The sequence below is a fragment of the Propithecus coquereli genome, unplaced genomic scaffold (genome assembly GCF_000956105.1).
Source record: "Propithecus coquereli isolate 6110/MARCELLA unplaced genomic scaffold, Pcoq_1.0 Scaffold81, whole genome shotgun sequence".
NCBI lineage: Eukaryota > Metazoa > Chordata > Mammalia > Primates > Indriidae > Propithecus > Propithecus coquereli.
In genome coordinates this window covers 5,396,721-5,423,141 of record NW_012154285.1, presented here as the reverse complement: position 1 = coordinate 5,423,141, position 26,421 = coordinate 5,396,721, and the positions used below count along the sequence as shown (strand labels likewise).

Genomic DNA, 26,421 nt, shown 5'->3' with positions numbered 1-26,421 from the left:
CGAGGTCACTGAAGTGCTTGAATCTCTGAGGTCCTTAAGAATATGAGTGTGCTCCCTCCCCCAGCTTAGGCTGCACTTGTTCAGTGGTGTGGCCTCCTAATCTGCCCTGGTTATCCAGGGAGGAATGAAAAGAGTTTGTGACACACACAATAAATGCAGTGACGGCTGACCATTCAGTAGAAGTGAGCCTTGCCTTTACACAGCTTTATATAACTAGAAACAGCTCAGTTTTTCTCTCCCCTCCCTCAAAGCTGTTCCTTCAGGCATGCAGTAACTGTCTTTTCCCCCTCCCATTTCTCTTTATTCCACCAGGGAACACTAAGTTACTAAGAAATTCTACAAAGAGGCCTCAAATACCTATCAGCAGCCACCCGGTTGTAACAGGCAGGTAGGTGGTTCTGTCCAGAAGAGCCCAATTCCATAGGAACGTGAGCTCCAGGGCTGAGAGGCATTGAGGACGAACTCTCTGTTGGCAACTGGTCTGGAGAATCCACTAGAGGGTCTCATGGCTGTGCAGACCCTAGACTGCAGGTAGGGGGTATTCACATTGGTGTAGTGTAGGGGGTTCCGGGGCAGCAACAGCTCTGTGGCCCAACAATCAATCAACCTCTCTGCCACACAGAAAAGCAGCAGCTGCTTGGGCTGGGTGTGTTTCTCGGGTGGTGGCTTCTGATAGCCAGATAAGACTCTGTGGCCTGACTTGTATCCTTAAGTTTCTCCTGTTCCTCGGCTGCTTTGAGGGCAGCGCACTCCTTCCTCCAACACATGTTCTCTGGCTTCTGCAGTTCCCATTCCTGAGCTTCCACAGCTTGCTTCTTAGCCTCAGGCCACTTCTCTCCCACTCCCCTTGCCGCTTACACTCCTGGTTGACCCACGAAGCCCTCACGTGTGCTATCTCATCTGCCCACTTATCATCCAAGTAATAACCCACCACTTGGCATTATTCAAATCCAGCAGCTTCAGGTTCTTAAACCGAGCAAAGTGACAGGCAGAGTGACCAGTCTGTTGTTGAAGAGATCCAGGTACTGGAGGCCAAACAGATGGCTAGTGTCTGCCAGCAGCTGTTGCACACTGTTTTCACTCAGGTCTAGCCTCATCTGGCTTGTGAGGCCACAGAAATCTAAGGATAGTGTTGCAGGACAGATCAAGTATAGTGGTCTTGCAGGGGAGGGGTGAGACCCTGTTTCTTGGTAGGAACCTCATCCAGGTTGCTGAGGCTCAGGTCCAACTCTGGAGGCTCCTACCATTGCCACTGGCCTTGCCACAGTGATGCTGGCTGATTGAGCCCTTCCTCAAAGGCTCTGAGAGGCGAGAAGGAAAGGGGCTCAGAGGCCACTCATCTGGTTTGGTAGATTCCGGGAGAATGCCTGTGCCCTCCACCTCTGCCACCACATCGACTGACTTTTGGTATTAGGGTTATGCTGGCCTCATCAAATGAGTTGATAAATGCTTCAATTTTCCTCTTCTTCCTATTATCTAAGTCTGTATAAACGGGTATTATTTCTTCCTTAAATGTTTGGCAGAATTGGGCTTCGTAAATTTTTGTGTGGGAGGAGTTTAACAGATTCATCAAAAGTTGGTTACTGAAGGGATTTGTCAATTTTTCCTAAGTTGTCAAATTTATTGGTATGAAGTTGCTCATAAACGGTTTCTGATCCCATTACTTTCTTTTTGCTACTTTCTTCAGATGGGAGCTTGTATTATTGATTTTTAACCTTTTCTAATACATGCACTTAAAGTTGTTAATTTCCCTTTATTGATGTTTCTGCATAATATGGTATTTTCAATATTTAGTTCAAAATATTTTATACTTTCCACCACAGTTTTTCTTTTTTGATCCATGGACTATTTAAAACAATACCTTCCAAATATGTGGAGAATTTGCTAGTTCTCTTTTTGTTATTAATAGTTTAATTCCACTGTGGTCAACAACAGTCTATATGATTTCAATCCTTTGCCATTTGTTGAGACTTGCTTCATGGACCAGCAAAATGTTCTACGCTGGTGAATGCATTTGAAAAGCACAGTAAATAGCATAACAGAAATACAAATGTTGAGTATATACTTACTGTGTGGTTCAAATCTTTTGTATTGTTACTGATTTTTTCATCTTATTAAGACTGATTACTGAGATGGGTGTATTAAACTCTGCAACTTGTCTATTTTTTATTTCTGCCAATTTTTGCTTTGTATACTTTAATGAGCTGACTATTGGGTTTAGTACAAGGTCATAGATGACTCTGACAAGAGGTTTTGATAGACTGGTAGAGGCAAGAGCTTGACTGGAGAAGATTCAGGAAAAGAAAGAAGTGTGGAGGCTGAAAGCAGAAATAAGGTCAAAAGAAAATTTTAAGATAGGAACAGCGCAGGGTAGAGATGGCTTGTGCTAGAAGCAAGGACAGTCCATTCACAGCAACCAGGGGAGAAGGCAGCCTCATGGGTATAGATGGTGGTCATGGAAATTATCTATTGAGTGCTTTTACTTTCTTGGTCAAACAGATATCAAGATCATTTTACCTGAGAGTGAATATAGGGAAGGAGATATTCCAAGTTTGAGGAGATAAGGCATAATTACTTTTCTAAGAGGACAGGAGAGTACATGGACTAAGTATATACGACATGACTAATGGACAGCACAAACCATATACCAAGCTCAAACACTGACCGAGTTGCAGGCATTTGCACGTTCTATTTTAGAAAGACCCTTCAATTCGGTATCAAATACATTCATCTTCTCTACCAGGCAAGTTAGAGCAGTCTCTGTAGCTTCTCCAACTTTTTCATACACACCCTTTGCCTGTATTGGGTAAAAGCACAGAAAGTGGAATAAGGGAAAAGTAAACAGGTAATTTTCTCTTTAACATTTTTTCCCAAAGAAAGACAAGCTGTCCTCAATTACACCATCATTCTATGGGCCAATTTACACCCTATTCTGGAGCAGATGACCCTGAAAGTACAGGTGCGCATGTTGTCTTATTCTAATAATTAGGTTCTTCGATTCCCTTAAGTATAAGAAGCCACTGACCACAGTACTTATTAATTCAAAGAGAGCTTTCAAATAGTATTTGTAATTCCACATCACTGCTTATTGTTCCACAGATAGAGTTACCTATCTACTGTAGATATCTATCTATAGATAGAGTTAACATTCTATCTCTGACAGGGTATGGGACTTGTCTTTGTGGTAGAAACCAAGTAATTTACCTCACTAATTACAAAGAAGGGGGAAAAAACGTTTTCTGTTGGTTAAGTTTTATGTTGTTATTTTATCGTCATCATCATCAAAACAATCCTCTAAGCTATAGCCTGTCCTCAAGGATAGAATGTTATTCCATCTTAAGCAAGATTAATCCCCTATGCTTTCAGGTAAACATTTTCTATCCTAGGTTTTGTTCGTTTAGAGTAACCGGTCATGCTATAATAGGCAAGAACATCATATACACTACAACTCTTAGTTACATAACTACAGTGCTCAGTCACAGACGACATATGAAAGGCTCTCAGCTTTCTTTGGCTAGGTCATGCTGACCTGATACAGGCTCCTGAATAGAAAGGGGAAATAAAATCAGGAACCCTTAACTTTTGTAAGGGAGGAAGAAGGCTGGACTTTCATTCCACCTACTCCACCCTTGGACAAGGAACAACCATTTCTTCTCATTTACGAAGAGCCTTACCTCATTGTAATCCAAGGCAGAGTCATTACAAAGAGCACAAATTGTTGCCAATTCTACAAGCCCATCATACTGGTGACAGTTTACTGGCTTATCATCTTTATGCCTGTCAAAAGAGAAAACATTCTTAGAGCAAAGTATAGTCATCTCTTTGGTTTTTTCCCCAATTATTTAATAATGAAAATGGAATTCAGGGGACAATAGACTGGAAAGTGTTCAAAAGAATTTGTGTGATGGCTACTCAAAATCTGATGCTGGAGCTAGTATCAGACAAAAATAAAACAGAAAATGCATTTCTCTCAGGAACTAATCAGTAAAAGACCAGAAATCCTTAGTCACTGAAATTCCTCCACCACTGGTATCAGTAAAGAACAAACAGAAACCCTTGAAAACCTGGGCTCTAACAGGGAGCTAATAGATGATTGGCTTATAACCTTTCTCTTTCAAAGTTTTTGTTTAAAAGAAAAACAATGGACTACTATAGTAAGTATTGACTTGAGCCACATTCAGAAAACTGTCTAAACTTTTAAAATAAACTACAAATCTATACAAATACTAAACTGCCACACTGGATCCTTAAATAAGGAGGGTTACTCACACTTCTCCAATAGGTGCATATGTTGATCCAGTTATGGTAAACTCATTAAGGGAACAAGTATCACCTTCAACTCTGTCCAGAATGAACATCTATAGGGGAAAATGCATAATAGTATTTAGGAAAAATAATAGTATTTAGAAAACAATTCTTTTTGGTATTTAAAATATATTTTAATGAAAACACTTTCTCACCATCTTTAAAGAAAAACAATTTGCATTTTTTGATCTAAAGCCTTTCTGGTCATTAGGACTTACTTTCTGCTCTACAGGTTTCAGATACCCCTGCACTAACTCCCTAGTGCTCTTGAGGCATGAATTAGACATGTCCTACTGCTGTTAGTCCTTGTGGTATAACTTCAGGGGCTTGATTCTTATCTGTTACAAATAAAACTCCACAGCTTTTGTCAGTCCACGGTCTACCCAAGGGCCTCTAAACTACTGAGCGCAAAACTCCTGCCGTAAATGTACTGACTGTCCCCTTTAGAGGCAGTGCCCAATCATGTTCAGCCTGAACTTTCCCATCGAGGGGTAGTTGAGCAGAGGAAGAACTCAAGAAAACCACTTTAATAAAACTCATTGAAGCCCAGAATCCGAAGTATTATCTTTTATTCTGACCAGCTGTCATACTGCTGAATCAAGAATGAGCAGTGGCACCAAAGACACAGATGACAACCTGCTTGAAACCCAAGTGTTGAAGACTCTGGGTCAGCAAAAGGTCAATTCCAAAGACAGATTATTTTATAGAATGATCAGAACTATAAATTTCAAATGGATGGCTGAGGAAGGGATGTTAGGAAGTCCTTAGAGATAAGCATAAAAGCTTGGGAAGAACAAACTCACATTTTAGAGTCGCATAAACATTCCCTGAGTAAAATGAGACAAACTGCTTCTCTGATCCTTCCCACTTATTTTTGTGGCAATAGCTCATTTTCTATGAAGCTGCATAACTACATGTATACAGTAAGGAGCTTGCGGAGCTGAATGAACTGATGTTCCCTAGACAATACAGGATACAAGCATGCTTAGGAAAGAACTTCTAATTTTACAGAAGAATAAAATGACATGAGCTACTTTCTTAAAGATGTTTTTCCCCCCTTTGGTTTGCTTTCACAAATTATAATTCAGAAGCCCAGTTTGGAAGAGTAAGATTTAGACTTGTAGTTATGACTGAGGATGGAAACGTGTAAAACCTCTCATTAAAAAAACGAAAAACGTAACACTCAAACAAAAAAAATGAAAAGTGATCTGAGTTATACTTTTTTTTTTTTGAGACAGAGTCTCACTGTGTTGCCTGGGCTAGAGTGCCGTGGCGTCATCCTAGCTCACAGCAACCTCAAACTCCTGGGCTCAAGCAATCCTCCTGCCTCAGCCTCCCGAGTAGCTGGGACTACAGGCATGCGCCACCATGCCCAGCTAATTTTTTTCTATATATTTTTAGTTGTCCAATTAATTTCTTTCTGTTTTTAGTAGAGACGAGGTCTCGCTCTTGCTCAGGCTGGTTTCGAACTCCTGAGCTCCAACAATCGGCCCGCCTCGGCCTCCTAGAGAGCTAGGATTACAGGCGTGAGCCACCGCACCCGGCCCTGAGTTATACTTTTGAGTGCCAAAATCTCTCTGAAATATGAGCAATATGATCAAACCATTTCTCCAAGAAGGAATTTTGAAAATGTAAATTAAAGTCAAAAAGGCCATACTATACTTTTAAAAACGTCATCTCAGCAATTCAGCTCACATTCAGTAAGAAAATCAGCTAATCTTTATTTTAAAATAACCTCTTTTGTCTCAATATTTGTTTGTTATATAGCAACTACTTTTAAATTTAAACGCATACTCAGAACTAAATCAATCTTGGAACAGAACTAAAAAGCTATGAGTGAGACATTATAAGATGGTTTTTTAAAGAATAAACTAAAAACAGTGTCGACTCTTGACAAAAGATTCTAGTTCAAATACTGTTTGTCAAATGAGGAAAAGATTTGTGACCAACAGCAAGACTCCAACTTCTACAATTTCTTCCCAACAGATACAATACCTAAAAAATCAAGTTTGTCAAAAAGCGGAAGAGAGGGGACCAGGTTTAACTACCAATCTTTCCTATAAGAAAATCCAACTTTACCTTTTATGAAAACCTATGTGACCCTCAAACATGTCACTTCTCAGAGTCTCAGTTTTCTAACCTCTTGAGCAGGACTGCCATATGATTTAAAGTCACATGGGAAACAAATTAACTGCACTACGAAATATCAAAGCAAGCTGGTATCATTATTACATACCATGCTTTTTCTTTTTTTTTTTTTTTTTTTTGAGACAGAGTCTCACTCTGTTGCCCTGACTAGAGTGCCATGGCATCAGCCTAGCTCACAGCAACCTCAAACTCCTCGGCTCAAGTGATCCTACTGCCTCGGCCTCCCGAGTAGCTGGGACTACAGGCATGCGCCACCATGCCCGGCTAATTTTTTTTTATGTGTGTATTTTTAGTTGTCCAGCTAATTTCTTTCTATTTTTAGTAGAGACGGGGTCTCGCTCTTGCTCAGGCTGGTCTCGAACTCCTGAGCTCAAACGATCCTCCCTCCTCAGCCTCGCAGAGTGCTAGGATTACAGGCGTGAGCCACCACGCCCGGCCCATGCTATTTCTTTATTGATACTATATTTATGAATGTGAAATTCTTTGGGTCTATACCAAAGTCTAAAATATTCTAGAAGACATTGAGGATTCAAATCCACATTAGCTAAACCTAAATGTGCTTGGGCATTTTAGATTGTGAGCAAGTCAACCATTTAGGATCTGCAGGATGAAGATCTTCCTGTCAAGGGCAGTTATGCAATACCACTGCAGGAAACCTCCGGTGGAATACCAATTAGCATCAGCTTTCTACTGTGAAGTGAAACACTTGGAACGCCTAGGCGGGCTTTTTCTTCACTATAAGAAAATACTTAAATCCAGCCATTCAAAGGAGAATAAAAGAATACAAGAACAAAAAAAAATTTTATAATGAACTAAGAAATGGAAATTTTAAAAAAGATTACAATTTCGCATACTACCACTGTTTGCTTTGATGGACGTAACGATTATTCTGAAGAATTAAAGCTTTCAGGCCAAGTTTAAATAATTTACTGGCGGGAAACTAAATAAACATGAAATTCCCTTTCTCTTCCTTAAAAAACCAGTATGACAAAACTAGCTTTTAGCCAATTTGTCCAACCTTTTGGTTCCAAGGAGTGAGAACTTAGGTAAGTCAAGTCAAATATTTCATCTCCTGGAGAAACCTGAGACAAACCTAGAAGCTTACCAACTTGAGAGGTGTAACACCCCAATTTGTCTTAAACACCTGTCCATCAAATCTAAATCTGGGTTTGGACTTCACTAGTAGTTTGGAGGGAATGGAGTCTGTATCCACAAATCATCACGAACTTAAAATTGGCAAGATAAAGAAAGATTCATAGGGTTTAACTGATTAAAACAGAAACAATTTCCAATGCTAAAAAAAATTATCTAAAACCTGGCAATAAGGCCAGGAGGGCTGACTGTATCCTTTCAGTGTCATACAGAAATATTACTTGACAGGCCCACTCCAGGAAAATATAACAGTGTGCTATTTACTAATAAGGGCTCATTTCATGTGAAGTTGATTTGTGTCCTGCAGAATAACTGTAATTTTATTTCCCAAGTAGGACATTAACCAGCTTTATAAACTAATTTAGCAATCCTAATATTCAACACTTCCTCAAATGTTCTTATAACCAGTTTTATAGATTCCCTCGATAATGAGCTGAATACAATCTATCCATTCTACATTTACGTGAGTCATGTGTGCCTTATGGAAAACTATACTTTGACTTGTACCAAGTTGTTTAAGTAAAACCTAGGGAAACTGATTTACACAAAAAGAACTTAATTCAGTTGTATCACTATTATTTCTTCAGTTCTTATTTTTCTAAAGCTAGGTTTAAAAGTTTTTTTATTTTACTAAATGGTGGTCAAACGATAACAGGAAGGATGAACACATAGAATGAAGCAAATTAAAAGCAATTACAGTTGGCCTTCTGTATCTGTGGAGTCAACCAAACCTCGGATGGAAAAAAGCTGTGTCTGCACAGAACACGTATAGACTTTCTCCTTGTTATTATTCCCTAAACAATACAGTAATGTAACAACTATTTACACAGTATTTATACCATGAGATATTATAAGTAATCTAGAGATGATTTAAAGCATATGGGAGGATACACACAGGTCATATTGCTTTTTATATCAGGAACTTGAGCATTTGCAGATTTTGGTATCTGAGGGAGGTCCTGGAACCAATCCCTCACTGATACTGAGGGACAACTGTATTTACTTTTCAGAAAGAAAGTATGCTTCATTCAACATGTTATAGAAACACCAATTAGGATGATAGGTAGGGAGGTTAACTAGCAGCTTCCTCTAGAAATTGTCTGTTAACATACATACACGGTGAGACAGAGGAGCAGAAGAGTAGAAAAGGAAGCATAGTCATGACATATGTACAGAATGCCTCTAGTTCGCTCCCTAACACAAGTAGATCAGCTGTGTAGATATCCTATACTTCATGAAATAGTTTTCAGAATTTAAATGATTAATTTCTCTGAAATACTAGAAATTGAGCTCAGGCTATACATACAACCCACAGAAGGGTATCATATTTACAAATCAAAGGTTTTCAGGGCATGAGGGCATATTGGTTGGATAAACAAAGAACAACCACAGGAAAGATTTTCCCTCTTACCCTGCAGACTGACATCTGGTTTGTTGTAAGTGTACCAGTCTTGTCTGAGCAGATAACAGAAGTACAACCGAGGGTTTCCACAGAAGGGAGGCTTCGAACAATGGCATTCTTCTTTGCCATTCTGCGAGTTCCAAGAGCCAGGCAGGTGGTGATAACAGCAGGCAGACCTTCAGGAATGGCTGCTACAGCCAACGCCACTGCAATTTTAAAGTAGTAAATAGCACCTCTGATCCAGGAGCCTCCGTGAACTGGGTCATTGAAGTGCCCAATGTTTATGATCCAGACGGCAATGCAAATAAGGGATATGACTTTGGAAAGCTGTTCCCCAAACTCATCTAGTTTCTGCTGAAGAGGTGTTCTCTCCTGTTCTGTTGCCACCATTTCATCCCGGATCTTGCCAATTTCAGTGTTAACTCCAGTTGCCACTACCACTCCCATAGCTTTCCCAGCCGCAATGTTTGTACCCTAGGACAGAAAGTAGAGAATTGGTCACTAGATTAACAGCACATCCCTACTTAAATACTGACACTGGGTTTTGACCAGGGCACTCAGATTCCCTCACCACATACATTCTACTAGACCCTTCCAGCAGCTACTTACTGTTCAGGCAACCAGCCAGGCAACTGTGATAACAAGCAATACCTCATGCAGGCAGTGTGGTACATTTCTCCCCAATTTTGATTCCATGGAGTACCTACTTAACCCAGAGCAGCTTTATACTGACCGACCTGGATCTCTATTCACAACACTGAGCCTGGCTCACAGACCAGCTGCAATCCCAATCTTTCAAACTCCATACAGCCTCAACCCTAAGCACTCTCTACCTCTGGCTCCAAAAGCTCAGCCTTCCCTACTTTTGTCAGCTGTAAGAAGGGTGATCAGCCCCATGGGCTATTTTGAGCACCTCTACTCAAGCACCAGCATTCCCAATCAATGAAATCAAGTTTGAGTGTTCTCTTCCCACCCCACTTTAATTCCTTATGTTGGAAGGATATGGCTTCATTATTTTTATTGTTCCTCTATTTACTTACTATAGGTAGTTAGGCTCTCATACCAACCCACAAAAGCCCACAACTTGAAAATCATCCTAGATTCCAAACAACCAAAATCCATGCATTACACCATTATTCAAAAAATTTTTCAAATCAACAGAAAAAGTGAAACAGTACAATGAACATCCATATATTTTTCACCTAGACTCACCATTATTAATGTTTTGCCACATTTGCTTTCTCTAACAGATATCTTTTTATTGTGAACTACATATCCACATCATCCTTTACAGGCTAAGGCTTTTCTAAACAAATCTACTTTTCAACTATGTTTATAGAGTTTAAAGATGTTTGACCTCATCATTTTTTTTAACGCTCAAAACCAAAAACATCTAAGTCACATATTCCACCATTACATGTTATTTATGTTGTTTTTTTTTTTTTTTTGAGTCAGAGTCTCACTCTGTTGCCCGGGCTGGAGTGCCGTGGCGTCATCCTAGCTCACAGCAACCTCAAACTCCTGGGCTCAAGGGATCCTCCTGCCTCAGCCTCCCGAGTAGCTGGGACTACAGGCATGCGCCACCATGCCCGGCTAATATTTTCTATATACTTTTAGTTGTCCAATTAATTTCTTTCTATTTTTAGTAGAGACGGGGTCTCGCTCTTGCTCAGGCTGGTCTCGAACTCCTGAGCTCAAACAATCCGCCCGCCTCGGCCTCGCAGAGTGCTAGGATTACAGGCGTGAGCCACCGCGCCCGGCCCATTATTTATGTTTTCTGACAGACTGACCATGAAGAGTATGAATTATTCTTTGCAATAACATCCAATACTTTCTAAAGTCTTCCCACTGAAGGTAGGCAGTGAAAAACATAAAATCTGGGGACCATTAAAACTGTGGGAATGCATACAAATAAAAATACATCTGAGCTAGGCACAGTGACATGTGCCTATAATCCCAGCTACTTGGAAGGCTGAGGCAGGACTATCACTTGAGCCCAGGAGTTTGAGGCCAGCCTGGCATAGTGTAAACGTGTCTCTTGAAAAAAAGATAATAAAACAAGTTTGATAAAGTACTTACAGAAAAGAGCATGTTCTTCTTATCTTGGTTGACAGCCCGTGGGTCAGGGACAGGGTCAGTGTGCTTGATGACAGAGACAGATTCACCTAAGCAGGTTGTGAAACAGAAGGGATGGTTAGATCTGTGTGATCCTCACCTAGAACCTAGAATCCCTCATCCATGCCAACCCATTACCACTCTCAGGATATTTTCAGTATGGGAAAATGGACAAAGGCCCAATTACCTAGTTTCCACAAAGGAGGTAAACTAGAAAAATTTAATAATGGAAATTAAGTACAAAGAATGTCAGGATTAAAAATCGATCAATTTCAAAATAAAAACTAAAATTTTCAAGTGAAACCCTAGTCAACTATCTTTATTTTCTGGAGTAACTATTCAAATTAATTTATTTTCTGCTATCATTTTACACTCTGATACTATGAATATATATTTACATACATCTGTTGTGTACTTATGAGGATGATCCACCAGGAAACCTGTTTTGTTCAATAATGCCAAAGACTAGAAAGCACTGTGTCAGAAATGTCTGCATGCACTAATCAGACCACTCTGCTTCAATGAAGCGAAATTTTAAATAAGCAATTAGTAACTGCACTAAAAGGATCACATGGTATAAAGAACTACTTTTGAGAACTTTTAAAACATCCTGTTGAATTTAGTTTCAATTTTTATGTCACTTAAGAGGTATATTATCAGGGTCAATCTGTAAAGTGAAATATGTCTGCAAGTGTTAATTTAGGTAGCAAACTTCACTCTCAGTATTTGACCAAAAAACTTGGTTCTTCAATTTAGCCTAAAACTACAGTATGATTAATTTTTAAAAGATATGGACATTCAAGAAACTCATAAAATTTTAAAATAGAATTTATTTTTGTAGGCACACCATAAGAATTTCATATATATAACCCCATCACTTCCCCAACATTTTATGGCTTAATTGGCTTTCAGCTTGTTGCTAATGAGAGTTTTAATAGATAAGCTATTCATAAAGAAATAATTAAAAAGTACAGAGCCCAGGTTATTCATATCATTATCTCCATGACATTAGTTGCTTTTCAAAACTGATAATCAGATAAAGCCTTTAGGTTTTACATTTACTCATTATTTAATCTAGGTTAGCATTGTATTTATTGTTAATCTTCTGACAACCTTACTTCCAGTTACTATGAACCCTCCACCCTAGCCTGAGCCTTTATCACACAAAATGGGAAAATGTTCCAAACAATTCAAAATCTAAGTGTGCACAAACTCCAGGTAGTAAAACATTCACCTCTTAGGGGAATTAACTTTTGTTAATTGTACATTTGATTATTGTAAAGTACAATAGCTGCAAGATTAACATTCCTCCAATGAAAAAAATTACAGCACTGGAATCTATTTTTCTGCCTGGAAAAAAAAACACCAAATAAGTAATTCACTTTCCACAAAACAGAAGGACAACACTTCAACCTTAAGACTATTACCTCTGCTAATGAAGGAATTTGTAACCTTTTTAAAACTATAAAAACATAATGATTTTATTTTAAAATAAAAACTATAATGTTTTCTTAAAGTTAAAAAGATAAACAGGGGCCTTATGAGATAAAAGCCACATTTGTTTTGTTTTTAAATCATGGCTTTAAAGCCCATATTGGCAAAAAACCTTATCGATAAAGCACTAAGAAATAGGTATCTTAGGACTAGGGTGGTATGATACTGTAAACAGTCAGTGGGGCAAGAGTCAACTGTTATCATGGGATATGAGGGGGCTTCAGAAATTCAATGACCTTCCAATATACAATATTTACCTGTGAGAATCGACTGGTCAACTCTTAGAGTTGTAGATTTGATGGAAGTTAATCTTATATCAGCAGGAACTTTGTCACCAACTAATTGGGAGGAAAAAATGCAACTAAAATAAGCAACTTTTGCAACCTACAGACGAATTTGTCTCCAAATCAAACACAATTTTTTAAGAAAGTAAGTAACCTGTATATAGCATCAATATATCAAATTCTGCTAAAACAAGCAAGGTGACCCACCTATCTCAGGGTCATAAAATCTGAATTACATAGCATGGATACAAAATTTGAATTACATAGGAGGAAGACAATGATGTTTAGGAAAACCTAAGTACACGTTATTCTAGAGAGTCTGAGCCTCGCACAGTGGCATGCACCTGCAATCCCAGCACTCTGGGAGGCTAAAGTGGGAGGATTGCTTCAGCCCAGGAGTTCCAGACCAGCTTGGGCAACATGGCGAGACCGTGTCTCTACAAAAAGTTCTTAAAAAAAATTAGCTGGGTGTGGTGATGCACACCTGTAACTGCAGCTACCCGGGAGGGTGAGGCAGGAGAATTGCTTAAGCGCAAGAGTTCAGGGCAGCAGTAAGCTATGATGACGCCACTGCACTCTAGCCTGGGTGACAGAGAGAACCTTGCCACTTAAAAAAAAAGGCGGGGGGCGGGGAGAAATAAAGAGTTTGGTGTAACATATTTTCTTAGGCTTACTACATATATACGAGGCACAGTGAGAGGAGGGGAATCAAGTTGTAAATGTCATGGTTCATTCCATCAAAACGGCTAAATTACTATGAACATGAAACATATCTTTTAGAAGATATTCAATTAACCTCACGCAACAAATGCAAAATAAAACTACATGGAAATGCTACTCTTAGAAACTATCAAATTGACAAACAAGAATTGAGAAAATAGACCCAGTTGGCAATGATGTATAGAAATGGGAATTCATTTTTTTATTTTTAAAAATTTTTTCTTCTTTAGTAAGAGTACAAACATCAGAGAAACAGGAATTCTCAAACAGCATGACCACAAGGCATGGAAATATTGCAGTTTTAATCAGTTAAAGTTAAAAAAAAAAAAAATTCAGGCTGGGCGCAGTGGCTCGCACCTGTAATTCTAGCACTCTGGGAGGCTGAGGCAGGAGGATGGCTTGAGGTCAGGAGTTCAAGACCAGCTTAAGCAAGAGCGAGACCCTGTCTCTATCAAAAACAGAAAAATCAGGGAGGCGTGGTGGTATGTGCCTGTAGTCCCAGCTACTTGAGAGGCTGAGACAGGAGGACCGCAAGCCCAGGAATGTGAGGTTGCAGTGATCCATGATGACACAACTGTACTCTAGCCGAGGCAACAGAGTGAGACTCTGTCTCAAAACAAAACAAAAAATCAGAGGTACACATCACTGGAGGCAACTCATCAGGTACATGTGCACAGATTAATGTAACATCACTAACTGCTATATCATGGAATATTAACAGCCCATTTAATAGTTTACCTATGCTTCCAGACTTTATGTCTACTTCTCCTGTACGTGCTGCTGTGTGCATATGAAAGTAACAACAGTTGTAAACTCTAACAGGCAAATTAGCAATATATATCAAAACTGCAAGGCATAATCTTTTTATCCCACAGATTGCACTACTAGGAATTTATTCTATAGATACATTCACACAACATGTATTCACAGCATAGTTTTTTGTTAACAGCAGAAAGATGAGATAACTTTTCACACTGAAGTGAAAATTCTTAGGATACACTGTATTAAGAGAGGGAAAATACAAGATGTGAAACATCACTTATATGGGGCTACCAAAGCTATAATAAAATACCTCCAGGAAGGTTAACAAACTGGTAACACTGCATAGGTGGGGCATGGGTGGAGGGAGACTTTTTACTTTATACCCTTTGGTACCTTTTAAAATTTGAATTATCACATAAATGAATAAACCTCTTCAATAACCTGAAGAAGATCTTTAAGTCAACTGAGCCTTCTTTCCTGGGCCAATGAGTTCCTTCACTAGCCCTTGAAGGGTCCACATCTCAGCCCCTTTCCTTGATGTGTATAAAGTAAAATGCCACAACACAGACCTAGTAACAGGCAAAGCCAATGTTTCACATGTACCTTGAGAACAGTGTCCAGACCACTGTTGGTTTCAAATATTGCTGAATGAGCGTACATCCATATGAAAGCAGATGGACATTAAAGTAAGTGTAAACAGCTTTCCATTTTTTTCTGAAAGGTAATTAAGGTGGTTTTGGAACTTTTATGCAGGGGTAGCTAAAAATTAGAATAAACAAATTCACCCTGTGACTGCAGACAGTATTTTTAAGCCAATCTCCATTTTACTCTGCACACTGAACTATAACCAGTTACATATGAAATGGCAGTTGGGCGCAGTAGCTGACACCTGTGATCTCAGCACTTTGGGAGGCCAAGGCAGAGGATCACTTGAGGCCAGGAGTTTGAGACTAGCCTAGGCAACACGGCAAGAACCAGTCTCCACTAGCCATCCCATCCAAGAAGGAAATGGTTAAACTTGTTCCACTTTCAATTTAGTTCTGATTTTTCTGCACTTTAGAGCTTTTAAATTCAAGGAGAATATGGTTTTGCTTTTTTAACTGTAGTGCATGAAACAACCCTATAGCATAAGTAGGCAATGTGGTCATGAGGTGGCACAGAAAGAGTTTGTCAATATATAATCTCAAGAGGCAATGATCATCCCTGCATTTGACTGCAGGGACATTTAAGTTAAGGTGAAATATTCCTGCTGGAAATGCTTATGCAATGAACAGCAATATTCAGACTGAACAAACTAAAACCTTTCACTTGAATATCTCTGCTCATACTACACTGAAGGGAAGACATCTAACAGATGATTAAGACAAAGCAACCATATTCTAAACTTTAGTGGTCTTCAATAGCTTAAATGCCCTATATTGTATTATTTCTGCTTATCATAATTAACTTGATCTCACATTCCCTTAAACATTCTGAAAAGAGTACACTTCAAGGCTGAGTGTTACGACCCTAAATGGATAATTTACTTGCAAATGTTCGTTTGATGTCTCAGGGGATTTATGTCATGACTGTATGGGAGCAGAAGATGAGAGTTCTGCCCAATGTGGCAACAGAGGTCCTCAATCGTATCTCTGCACTGCAAGTGCTGTAAATACACAGTAATGCTATTTAAACAATTCCACATATAAGCCTTAGCTCATACTCTCACATGCCTGTTTTAAAAGGTCAGCAAATTTCATATTCAAATTGAGGACAACCTATAAGAGGATACAAAAGCAATATCTTGGCATTTATTCTGCTGTGTTTCAGTGGAAACTCAGAGGATCTAAAATGAACATAAAATGTACTTCTGAGGCAATAAATACTAAGGTTAAATTTCCCAGGTAACACAGGAATTATGGGTTGAGTGCGCATCCCTTATCCAAAATGCCTGGAGCCAGAAATGTTTGGGATTTTATAATATTTGCTCCATCTTCTTACCAGTTGAGCATACATAATCCAAAAACCCCAAAATCTGAAATGCTCCAGTGAGCATTTCCTTTAAGTGTCATGTTGGTGTTCAAAAAGTTTCTGATTCTGGAGCATTTCAGATTAGGGAGACTCAACCTATATCTATTAGTGTAAGGTAGGACCAATACTATATAATGTTGCATAAGAAGTTATATTTATACTGGCATTACAAAGAAACCAACAGGGACTCTTTCCCTAAAAGTCTACTGAAATATATGAAGACTATCTCTTTGCTGTACAGAAACTGTATTGATTTAATTGTTGGCCAAATATTGAGGAACACCTCAAATGGCAAATGCTAGAGGAACAAATGACCTGGGAAGCCCCTAAAAACTGGCCTCGAGCTCTTAACTTGTCTTTCATCTTATAATTTCCATTCTAATTGGGAGGTAATTAAATATATAGGAATTACAAGAAGAGTTGATCTGGGAGCCTTGTACAGGTTTTCAGGACCCACTTTTTGAGAGTATGGTTTGATGCATTTGGAGTGGGATCTAGGAATTTTAAAAACGTTTTCCAAATACACTAAAAAAGTTAATGCAAGGGGTAAAAAACAACTTGAGTCACAGATCTCGCTTGTTTAGAGCATGCTGCCTTTACACTGTGCTGTTTATCATGTACCAGTTACCCTAGCTCTACACTAACAAGCCCCTAAACCTCCCAACATTTGGGAAATGTGCTGCTACCTTAAAACTGTGTGTTTAACTGGTTTCCATTAGAAACTGATCTCTTCATGGAAAGATACTAAAGAAGCATAAATCCAAACTGGCTTTATAGCTAGAAGGCCTGTCACATTATCTTCACCAAGCCATTATTCCTTCATTTTACACACAGGAACTCAGGCCAGGAAGTAAAAGGAGTCTTGCCTAAAGAAATACAAGTAATGAAAAAGTTTGTTTAACCTGCTCCGTGTGACTCAGCTTCATTCTTTTTGTCTGTAACACAGTCAATTTAGGATTGACACTATTAGGAAGCAGGTTCTCTTAAGGAGCTAAGATCCATGAAAGTAAAGATCCACCAAATACTTTTCAAAGGAAGACATAACAATTTCCCTTTGTCCACGGACTTCTGTGAATTCCAGACAGAGGGTTTTGTGCAAGAGGAGCAGGCTGTGTTGTTCTGATGATCACATCCAGTGATATTTCCCTGATGAGGCATGTCAGTGCCCTTAGGGCAAGTGGTAGTGGAAAATTCTTACACTTGCCAAGAGGATGCTCTGCAATCTTCCAATTTTTTTTTTTTCCCTCTGAGTCTTTGGGTTGAGGCAGGTATTATAAAAGAATAAACTCTGTTAAACTACCTTCCATTTGTTTAATATCTGACACTTTTCAAATTCGGCTCTTGGCTCCCTAAGTCTATAGCTCTTTAATCTGCTACCACAATAAAGATTTCCACTCGGAACAAAATCCTCAGAGTATACTTCACCACGAGTGCAAGAAAGAGACAATTAAAAGAAATTATCACTTTGCCACACTTTGGAAATGTAAGCTTTCTTTATAAGGAGTGTTTAGAGCCATGATACTTATTTGCACCATGTATGTCAAATATAAATACTGGTGGTTAAAAATCAGCATTATTCAAGAAAATCCTTTTTATTAATCTCATTTGTATATACAGATTTTTAAAATCTAATTTATTGTGACAAATGCCACCAGAGAGTTATTCGAATCTTTTCTAAGAGAAAACTATATACAATCAGAAATTGTCTCCTAAATACCACTATTGTTTTTGAGTTTAAATGGCTCCTAGGAAAAGCAAGCCATAATAGAATTAATTATCCCAAATTACTTAAACAAGTAACTGTGACTCAAACGTTTTCACTGTTTCCAATTTGAGTCATAAATTTTGTACTCCAGCATAATGAATGAATTCTTCACTTGAGAAGTGCTACCTGCCTACTTAAAACTATTTCCAGGTCTCAGGATGAGCAAGGAAGGACACTATAAAGTGCCATAGCATATTACTACATTTTGAGGAGTATTATCTTTTAAAAATGCAAATGTGGTATCATTGTCTTGTTTAAAATCTTTCAAAAGCTTCTTCCTACTTGACTTGAGATAAGATTTGGCATCCCACCAATGACCTTCCTTGACTCAACCACCACTAGGTGCTGGCCTCTCACCACTCTCATCTCCCCCTGAGCATTGAACACGTTTTTTCTTTCCAGGCCTTCACATACCCTCACTTTTCCCACAAACAGCAAGGCTTTTCTTGAGCTTCCAGATTAGGCTGGTATTCCTTATACCTTACTTCCTGTGTGCCCACAGAGTATCTTGTCCTTTCCTTATACTCAAACACAGTTTTTTTGTTTTGTTTTTTAGTAGAGACGGGGTCTCACTTTTGCTTAGGCTGGTCTTGAACTCCTGAGCTCACGAAATCCTCCCTCCTCGGCCTCTCAGAGGGCTAGGATTACAGGCGTGAGCCACTGCGCCTGGCCTTACTCACACTGTTTTGATGAGTCTCCCCCACTAGACCAAAAGCTCCAGGAAGGCAAAGTCACTGATCATCACCACTGATTTCCTAGCCCCTAGCACTGTACCTGGCACGTAATGGGTGCCAAATAAAATATGTGTCAATAAATAAAGTACTTGGCATGCGTATATCCTTTAATATACAAGCATCAGACTTCTAATTATCAAGCTGAACAGTATCACAAAGCTAGGAACAACGAAAAATCAGGATACAAGAAGATTGAGCTGAGGTTTAATGATAGATGCTTACATTCTACATTTAGACTAAAACCAAAAAACATCGATGCTAGTAGAGGATTAGAGATGGGAGGGGGCACAAGGGAGAAGAACACTTGAGAAAGACTGGCAGTTTTTAGCTGGTAGAGTAATTAAGGCTGCCAAAGAAGTTTCTTCAGTCTGTAAAAGCAGACAAAATGCGCCTAGAATTGTCAACCGGACTCCATTTACATAACTACATTCAGTCTGAGCACCAACAGAGAATTACCAAGATGGTAAAGGGTTTGAATCAACTGAAAGATCTAAGACTAACTAGGAAATAAAAAAATTTTAGGATACACCACAATGTTAACCCTTGACACTCCCAGTTCTACTATGAACTGCCACATACTCTTGGACAAGTTACAAACTCTCAGTTTTAGTTTCCTCATCTCTAAAATAAGGCTTCATGAGCATCCAGCTCTAAAACGGTGATGAATCAAATTTCTATGTGGCCCCAAAGCAAAAAGCTAACATACAGAACAGACAAGTATATTTTAGCTCACAAGGAATATTTTATAACAAAACTGACTAAAAATGGCACAGCTGGTCCTAAGCAGGCAAGTTTCCAGTTACTAGAGGTATAAGCAGCAGCAATATAACCCCTTATGAGATGTTATAGAGGCAACCATGCACTAAGCAAGGTTAGAGGGCACAATATTTGGCATACCCACCAATATAGATTTTTTAAATTACAAAAGTAAAACATGATTTTAAAAGGTGAAACCCAAATTCCTTTCCCCCTCATTCAACAAATATACAGGAAACAGTATCTATATTTTGGACCTTTATGAATAACACTTATTAAAACTTCATTAAAACAAAATCAGACCTCCTTTTACATCAGTATATACAGATCTACCTCATTCTTTTTTAATGGCTGCATAGTAATAGTAACCACTAAGATTTGGAGACTACTACTTCTACCGCTGTGTGAGGGCTCTCACAGCTCTAAAATCTTCATTCCCTGTTTACAGATGAGGCAAATGAGGCACTGAAAGATACTTGTTCAAGGGCACAGTATTTTAAAGCCATACTATGAACTCAATCATTCCCCATTTTCATGGCCATCTAAGGTGATTCTAATTTTTCCTCTTACATTGTTACAATGTGAACACCTTTATGCAAATCTTTTACTTCTGGATGATAGTCATAGAAGCAAAACTTCCCTACAAATGTATACTCCCACCAAATTTATATCCCTGCCATTTCCCTGTACTCTCACTCTTGTATTTTTCTGAGCACTGGTAATGCTAAGCACTTTGATTATTTTTCAAAAGTCCTATTATCTTCCATATAAAAGTTGTACATAGTCAAAGCTGTCAATTTTGGTAGTTTTTTTTAACATTTAGGAAAGGTGATCCCAGGCCACGTGGTTTCTTCTACTTTTTCCAAAATCTTAATCTCAGTGGCAAGAATAGAAAGGTTGACACTTACCGGTACTGTGACTACCACTGAGTCATGGACGGTGGGGAGGAGTCGATTACAGGAAATCAGGAAATGCCAGCCCAATGAAAAATCAGACCAGGCTTCAAGATCAACAGGTCCATCATAGTGTGATGGTTGGGAAGACCTCTCAGAGTCCCACGTCTTATAGTTCTTTGTGTCTTAGCTATCCTGACAGTGCTAAAGGGCACTAGGTCTCAAAACTCTGCTTCTAATACATCTACACTGATTTTTGTTTTAGACTACTTTGCTCTTCTGCCTATATACAAGCTTTAAAATTAAGAATTTGCAGGCACAGTGACTCACACCTGTTAATCCCAGCAACTTTGGGAAGCCAAGGCGGAAGGATTGCTTGAGGCCAGGAGTTCGAAGCTGCAGTGAGCTATGACTGTGCCACTGAACTCCCAGCCTGGGCAGAGTGAGACCCTATCTCAAAAACAATCAATCTGTTTTGAGAAGAGATATAGTTTCCGGGATTTACAGGAACTAAAAGAATGATTTCTACTGTTATCTAGAGACAGATGTCTCAGACCTGCATTTCTAACTGGCCCTTGCTCTCTGATCCTTCTCCTCACTGTGAAACAATAACATGTGAGGAGAAAAGACAACAAAGAACAAACATGGTGAACACCTTATCTGGTCACACATCTTTCCTTCTACTTCTCTAAACTATGTCTATCACTTGAAGAACAGGCAAAAACTGTTCACACATCAACAGTATGTAAATTGCTTAACCCAGACAGTATTTTATGTAATTATACTTTTTTTTTTTTTTTTTTTTTTTGAGACAGAGTCTCGCTTTGTCACCCCGGGTAGAGTGCCATGGCATAGGCCTAGCTCACAGCAACCTCAAACTCCTGGGCTCAAGCGATCCTCCTGCCTCAGCCTCCCGAGTAGCTGGGACTACAGGCATGCGCCACCATGCCCGGCTAATTTTTTCTATATATTTTTAGTTGTCCAATTAATTTCTTTCTAATTTTAGTAGAGACGGGGTCTCGCTCTTGCTCAGGCTGGTTTCGAACTCCTGAGCTCAAACAATCTGCCCACCTCGGCCTCCCAGCTAGGATTACAGGCGTGAGCCACTGCGCCCAGCCTGTAATTATACTTTTTAACCATACTTCAATTTTTAAAACCAAATAGCTAGAATCTTGGGGTAGAATTCTGGAAAGGAGGGTTAATGAAACTCCTGGAATTGTATGCAAGATTTTGAATATGCATCTTTGGAGAGAAAGTCCATAGATTTCATTAATTCTCGAAGCGACCGTGATCTGGAATGATTAGAAACTGCTCTAGGTCGGGCGCGGTGGCTCATGCCTGTAATCCTAGCACTCTGGGAGGCCGAGGCAGGTGGATCACTCAAGGTCAGGAGTTCTAGACCAGCCTGAGCAAGAGTGAGACCCCGTCTCTACCAAAAAATAGAAAGAAATTATCTGGACAACTAAAAATATACATATATAGAAAAAATTATCCGGGCATGGTGGTGCATGCCTGTAGTCCCAGCTACTGAGGAGGCTGAGGCAGAAGGATTGCTTGAGCCCAGGAGTTTGAGGTTGCTGTGAGCTAGGCTGATGCCACGGTACTCTAGCCAGGGCAACAAAGCAAGACACTGTCTCAAAAAAAAAAAAAAACAACAAACAACAACAACAAAAAAACCTCATTTTTACTTTTGTTTTTTTTTTAACGAGATGGGGTCTCACTCTCTTGCCCAGGCTGGAATGCAGTGGTATGATCATGGGCTCAAGCAATCCTCCTGAGTAGCTGGGACCATAGGTGCAAACCACTACACCTGGCTAATTTTTTATTTTTTGTAGAGGCGGAGTCTCACTGTTGCCCAGGCTGGTCTCAAACTCCTGGCCTCAAATGACCCTCCTGCCACAGTCTCCCAAAGTGCTGGGATTACAGACATGAGCCACCATGCCTGGCCCATTTTTACACTTTTAAGATGGTTATCTATTAAAAAGATTTTGCTACGGAGACTGTTGTGGTCCACAAAGCCTAAAATATTTACTAGCTGGACATTTCCAAAAACAGTTTGCCAACTCCTCTGCTCTACAGCACAGATTTAACTTCTCTAATATTTGTATTAGGGAGCTCAGGAGGTAAGGACTAAATGTTTGGTGCTGTTGGAGCAGCCTGCCTTTGAACATTGAGCAGCTTTCTAAAAGGCAAAGGAAGCCCACATGGACTCATCGTCACACTATCTGAATCAGACACTTGTTATAGCCAGAAAACTGAAAAAGAGTCTAGTCTGGCCAAGCGCAGTGGCTCATGCCTCTAATCCTGGCACTGTGAGGGGCTGAAGGGGGAGGATCACTAGAGGCCAGGAGTTCAAGACCAGCCTGGGCAACATAGTGAGACACCATCTATAAAGAAAAAAAATTCTACTCCAATTACCTGATTCTATAGAGATTAATTTACTTTGTCCAATGTCATACAGAATTAGGATAATAATCTAGGTTTTCTTATACGAATTGAGTCATCTATTTCACAACCTAGCCTTTTACTCAACTGCTTGAAAAATCTCATTACTGTGTGTTGACTATCAAAAGTGAATCTTTCCTTCTTTTAAATAGCCATCAAGGTTAAGAATTATACTTTTCCTCTCACCACGCAGGGTCTCATTTTGCCCAGGCTAAAGTGCAATGGTGTCATCATAGCTCACTGTAACCTCAAACTTCTGGGCTCAAGCAATCCTCCTGCCTCAGCCTCCCAAGTAATTGGGACTACAGGCATATGCCACCATTCCTGGCTTTTTTTTTTTGATAGAGACAGGGGTCTCAATATGTTCCCCAGGCTGGTTTCAAACTCTTGGCCTCAAGCAGTACTCCTGCCTTGGCCTCCCAAAGTGCTGAGATTACAGGCATAAGCCACCACATCTGGCCTATTTTTTTTATTCTTGAATAAATCTTGAAATTGCTGGCACTACTGTTGAATATTTAGTCTTCATTTTAGGAAATAAAAATATCAATTTTTTATAGACACTCTAAAGCAAATGCAATTTTATGTTAAGATTGTGTCATTTCCATCACTTACATAATCTTAAAATACTTATTTGCTCCAGAGTATATTACAGGACAGAAGTCATCTGAGGATATTTATGTCCTTGTGCTATTCATCAACCCTGGGTTACCAAGATACATGAACTTTCTTTTAAACAATCCTGAAAACAGTGCCCCTGAGAAGTCAATAAATAACCCCCCTGGGGCACATACTAAAAACCCTAAGGTTCTAAAATTAAAACTTTTATGGTTATCATAGCTTGATTCTCTTTCATAATATGAGCAGATAATAGAGAAAGCTTAAAAACACTGACTCATTTATCATAAGATTAGACACAATGTTACTACTCCTGATTTATCTGGAGAAGTATTTTCCCAGCATTAAGATAATGTAAAATTACTGTGGCTTCAGAGTGTGAACACGTGGGTCATCACTACCATATTTTTACTTGCGAAATCAATTTTATTTGGCTCCTGTGTTCTAGACACTTTTAAGGTTTACATAAGCATTTGCCACGTATGCTTACACAATTTCCCTTTGGAAAGGTTATAAGCTGGTACAGCAACATCTAAAATTTAATTTCCTTAACTCCCTCCACCACTCCCTCAAAAACCCACCTAGTCCATCTTAGCCTTCAGAAAATTCAGCAGAACCATCCTACCAAATATCTTGCAAAAGCTGACAAAAAGAACTTTATCACCTAAAATCAGGACCTGACCCTTACATTCCAATGACTACAAAAAGGTCTGTTCCCTTTTACAAGTATCAAAATATTAGGTCAGTACTTATTTTCAACTTCAAAATAGTTTATGATATTTTCTAGTTTTCTAAAATATCAAAGACTCTTTCATGCCCAACTTCATAATTTAAATAAAAACATAAAAGCTACCATGTCTAAAAGCACAATTCATGCCATATATCCTTTCAGACTATGCATTAAGACTTCAACTGACAAAAAATTCAGATCAAGAAAAATTTAGAATTGAATTCTATAGTTTTCACAGAACTTAATTATTGGGCTAAAGGCCAAACTGCAGGGTCAATTATATTACTAATTCTAACAACAACAAAAAAAGTTTAGAAGCCTCAACATATATAATCTTTGTCTTATTAATAAAATAAACACCTATTTATCTGACCCAGGTTACATAGCCACAATATGTTTTTCAAAAATATTCCATATAATTCATTGTAAATGCCTTAGGATTACATCCTATCCAATTCAATGACCTACTGGTCTTAGTAACCTAGTTAAACTATCGTTTCCAATTTGAATATAAGTACACAAATACCACGTAATGTCACCAAACAGAGCATATTAACCACCTAAAAATGAAAACACAAACCAGGCTTTCAACACGATAAAGGGCATCTATGAAACCTACAGCTAACATCATACTTCATGGTGAAGGGCTGGTTGCTTTCCCTCTAAGATCAGGAACAAGACAGGGATGTCTGTTCTTATTTTCATTCAACACTGTACTGGAGATTCTAGCCAGGGCAATCAGGCAGAAACAAAGGACACCCGGATTGTAAAGAAGGAAAAATACTTCTATTTGCGCATGTGTTATCATGTATATAGAAAATTTTTATTACTATTTTTTTGTAGAGACAGTTTCTCACTATGTTACCCAGGCTGGTCCCCTGGACTCAAGTGATCCCCTTGCCTTGGCCTCCCAAAGTGCTGAGATTATAGACGTGAGCCACTGAACCCAGCCTAGAAAATCTTAAGTAACTCCTAAAACATTACTACAACTGAGTTCAGCAAGATTGCAAGGTACAAGATCAATACACAAAAGTCAACTATATTTCTATACACTAGCAAAGAACCTGAAAAATGAAAGAAAAATTCCAATTACAAATAGCTCCCCCCAAAACCAATAAAATACTTAGGAATAAAGTTAACAAAAGTAAAAGATTTGTACACTGAAAACTACAAAATGCTGAAAGAAATGAAAGATTAAAAAAAAAAAAAAAAAGGATTCTATGTTCCTGGATCCAAAGACTTAATATTGTTATGATGGCCATATTCCCCAAACTGATTTATAGACTCAATACAATTCTTACCCAAAATTCCAGCACGCTTTTTGCAGAAATTGACAAGCTGAATTTTAAAATTTGTATCAAAATGCAAGGGACCAAAAATGATCTTGAAAAACAACAAAGTTGGACTCCAACTTCCCAATTTTGGAACTTAATACTAAGTTACAGCTATCAAGACAGTGCGGTACTGACATAAGCACAGGAACCAATGGAACAGTACTGAGAGTCTAGATACAAATCCTTACATTTGTATCAATTGATTTTTGAAAGGAGTATCAGGACAATTCAATGAAGTCTTTTCAACAAATGCTGCTGAGATGACTCGATATCAACATGCAAAAGAATAAAGTTGAATCCCTACCTCACATCATATACAAAGTCTTTGTGACCTTGGATTAGGCAATACTTTCATAGATATGACACCGAAGCACAAGCAACAAAAATTAGACAAATGGACTTTATGACTGATACACATGCTATGTATACAAAGTATATTGTATGTTCCCTAGCGAATTAATTATAGTTTAAAGCAAAGGCAATAATTCACAAAGACTCAGTTTCCTCAACTGTAAAATGTAATAGTATGTATCTAGAGTGGTTCACGGTTTAAAAAATGTATCAATAAAACATCTGAAAGATTATCAGTGTCTAGCATACATTTTAAGCTTAGGTATTACTGAACACACACACATACAGACTTCAAATATTCTGCAAAGCATGCACACCATAAGCATGTTTACATTAGTTGAAACTACCCCATATTTCTGATTTCAAGTTTCATTCTTTGTTCATGGAGAATTTTTTTTTTTTTTTT

General features: G+C 38.7%; 1 protein-coding gene across 1 annotated transcript in view; it reads right to left on the bottom strand.

The window, feature by feature from the left end:
- Window positions 1–26,421, bottom strand: part of ATP2A2 (ATPase, Ca++ transporting, cardiac muscle, slow twitch 2) — a 66,834-nt gene that overhangs the window by 13,734 nt on the left and 26,679 nt on the right. The window contains exons 6-11 of the mRNA XM_012663446.1: window positions 12,874–12,954; window positions 11,087–11,172; window positions 9,017–9,481; window positions 4,270–4,358; window positions 3,675–3,777; window positions 2,666–2,797 (exon numbers count right to left, since the gene is read on the bottom strand). Coding sequence (XP_012518900.1) covers window positions 2,666–2,797; window positions 3,675–3,777; window positions 4,270–4,358; window positions 9,017–9,481; window positions 11,087–11,172; window positions 12,874–12,954 — 956 coding nt within the window. The remainder of the gene's footprint in view (window positions 1–2,665; window positions 2,798–3,674; window positions 3,778–4,269; window positions 4,359–9,016; window positions 9,482–11,086; window positions 11,173–12,873; window positions 12,955–26,421) is intronic.